This window comes from Fulmarus glacialis, unplaced genomic scaffold (assembly GCF_000690835.1).
Source record: "Fulmarus glacialis isolate BGI_N327 unplaced genomic scaffold, ASM69083v1 scaffold2625, whole genome shotgun sequence".
Classification (NCBI taxonomy): Eukaryota; Metazoa; Chordata; class Aves; order Procellariiformes; family Procellariidae; genus Fulmarus; species Fulmarus glacialis.
This window is the reverse complement of record NW_009214767.1, coordinates 37806-39575: the sequence shown is the minus strand read 5'-3', so window position 1 is coordinate 39575 and position 1770 is coordinate 37806. Positions and strand designations below refer to the sequence as shown.

Below are 1770 nucleotides of genomic sequence, written 5' to 3'. Positions count from 1 at the left end.
GTAGCGCGCCCCAACAGCTGGACATCTGGTTGAAAAGCAAGGCTGACCAGTTTCCTACCCAGGACCACATCTGGCCGGCCCGGCACACCCCGTTTAGTCCTCACGCTGCCCCGCACGGCCTCAGCGCTGATGTTCATCATATCGAAGTCTGCACAGCCCTAACATGGAAGAAAGCCCACATCCCAGTAGGCAGGGCCAGGGGGAATAACGTAGCCCCGCTAGGCAGTGTGTGCTCTCTGGTTGTATTTCGTGGGAATAGTTCTGCTGGTGAGGAATGACCTCACAGAAATTCATCCTGGGTAGCTCTGCCTGCCCAGGAGAAAAAAGTTGGGGTAGAGAAGAGGAAATAAGGAGGAGCTCTGTTTTGAAACTCTCCCCCCCGACACTCCCATTTACAGCTGCTCTGAGGAGTTAGGAAGATTTATCACTATCAAGTCCAGCCTGCAAGCTGAGGTAGATCAGGAAAGGAGTGGTTTCACAGTTCCTATTTGGGACCAGCTAGAGGGTGAGCCCCACCTCATTTTACCTGGTGTGTTTGAGAGCAAGGGGGCAGTGGAGGGGTGAAAAGAGAGAAGCAGCAGCAAAAAAACCTAAACAGTTCTGGACTCTCACATTTCAGGAGAGATGTTTCAGTATGAGGCAAAGCCATGAGCAGGTAGTGGTTGCCCTTTGAATGTACAGATCTTGCTACTCTTGCACAGGGATTTTCAGAACTCCCTGCACTGATTCTCTATTTTATGTGGAGGGGATTTGAAGTAGAAGCAACAAACACACCAAGTCAGCATTTTCTTGCGCTAAAAGGTCGGCTGAAGAGAAGAATCCAGCCAGCCTGCATTAAGAGCCCAAACAAGAGTTAAAGGTCACAAATACCCTAAATAGGAAGAGAAAGCGAAAGGCACCTCTTTTAAGGAGTAAGGAGGAAGGTGAATTCCTGGTTTAAGGTTTTCATATTGACCCTTAAAGAATTGAGGCAAGAAGCGATTCTCCACCCAACTTAGAACAGAAGAGTTGGAAGTAGGCCAAGGTCTGCTTCTTGACAGCAGTGCACCTTCCTGGGCTTAGCGTCTAGATATCCAAAGACACGTTCCAAATCCTTTTTCTAGCATAACTCTTCCAATGCAAAACTTACTTGTATTGAATGCAACTTAAATCAGTTCATTTCCAAGATTTGAGCTGTCTGTTTTTCCATCAGATCACATTACTGAGAAACTACTGGAAAAGCAAAGTGAAGCAAGAATGGCTGAGTGGGAAATACAGCAACATTCCTTCACAAAACAGCTTGCCAGAGAAAAGCATGTATCCGATGGACGTCGACACATGGGGAGAAATCCTGGAAGCAGAACTTGAGAGATGAGAAACCAGGGCTGGTTCTTGCAACTCAAGAACCTTCTATCAACAACTCACAGACTGCCAAACTGTAAATATTTTGCCGTTCAAAATCAGTTGTTTGCAAACATACGATGAAAGCTTCTCAAAAAAAAAAAAGTTATGTCTATCTTTTTTTTATTTGCACTTTATCTGATTAATTTTCTTTAAAATTCTAAATAAGATTAAATATTCAGCTGTAATGTTATATTTGTAAATTTAATGTTCTCCTGTATCGTTAAAAAGATGTTGATTGTACTTTTAATTTGCACTTTCTATTTTGGAAGAGATGACTTTAAAAAAAAGAAGTGTGTTTGACTTGAAGCGTATTATATCAGCAGCACAACATGAAAGCCCACAAAGGAAGGCTGGGGAAGGGACAAATCCAGACACTGGAAAGAAAAG

General features: G+C 43.7%; 1 protein-coding gene across 1 annotated transcript in view; it reads left to right on the top strand.

Annotated features, from left to right (window-relative positions):
* The window catches only part of FBXO48 (F-box protein 48), a gene marked incomplete at its 5' end in the record, with an annotated part of 1755 nt that extends 401 nt beyond the window's left edge, over nucleotides 1–1354 (top strand). The window contains one exon of the mRNA XM_009578679.1: nucleotides 1193–1354. Coding sequence (XP_009576974.1) covers nucleotides 1193–1354 — 162 coding nt within the window. The remainder of the gene's footprint in view (nucleotides 1–1192) is intronic.
* Between the last annotated feature and the right edge of the window lie 416 nt (nucleotides 1355–1770).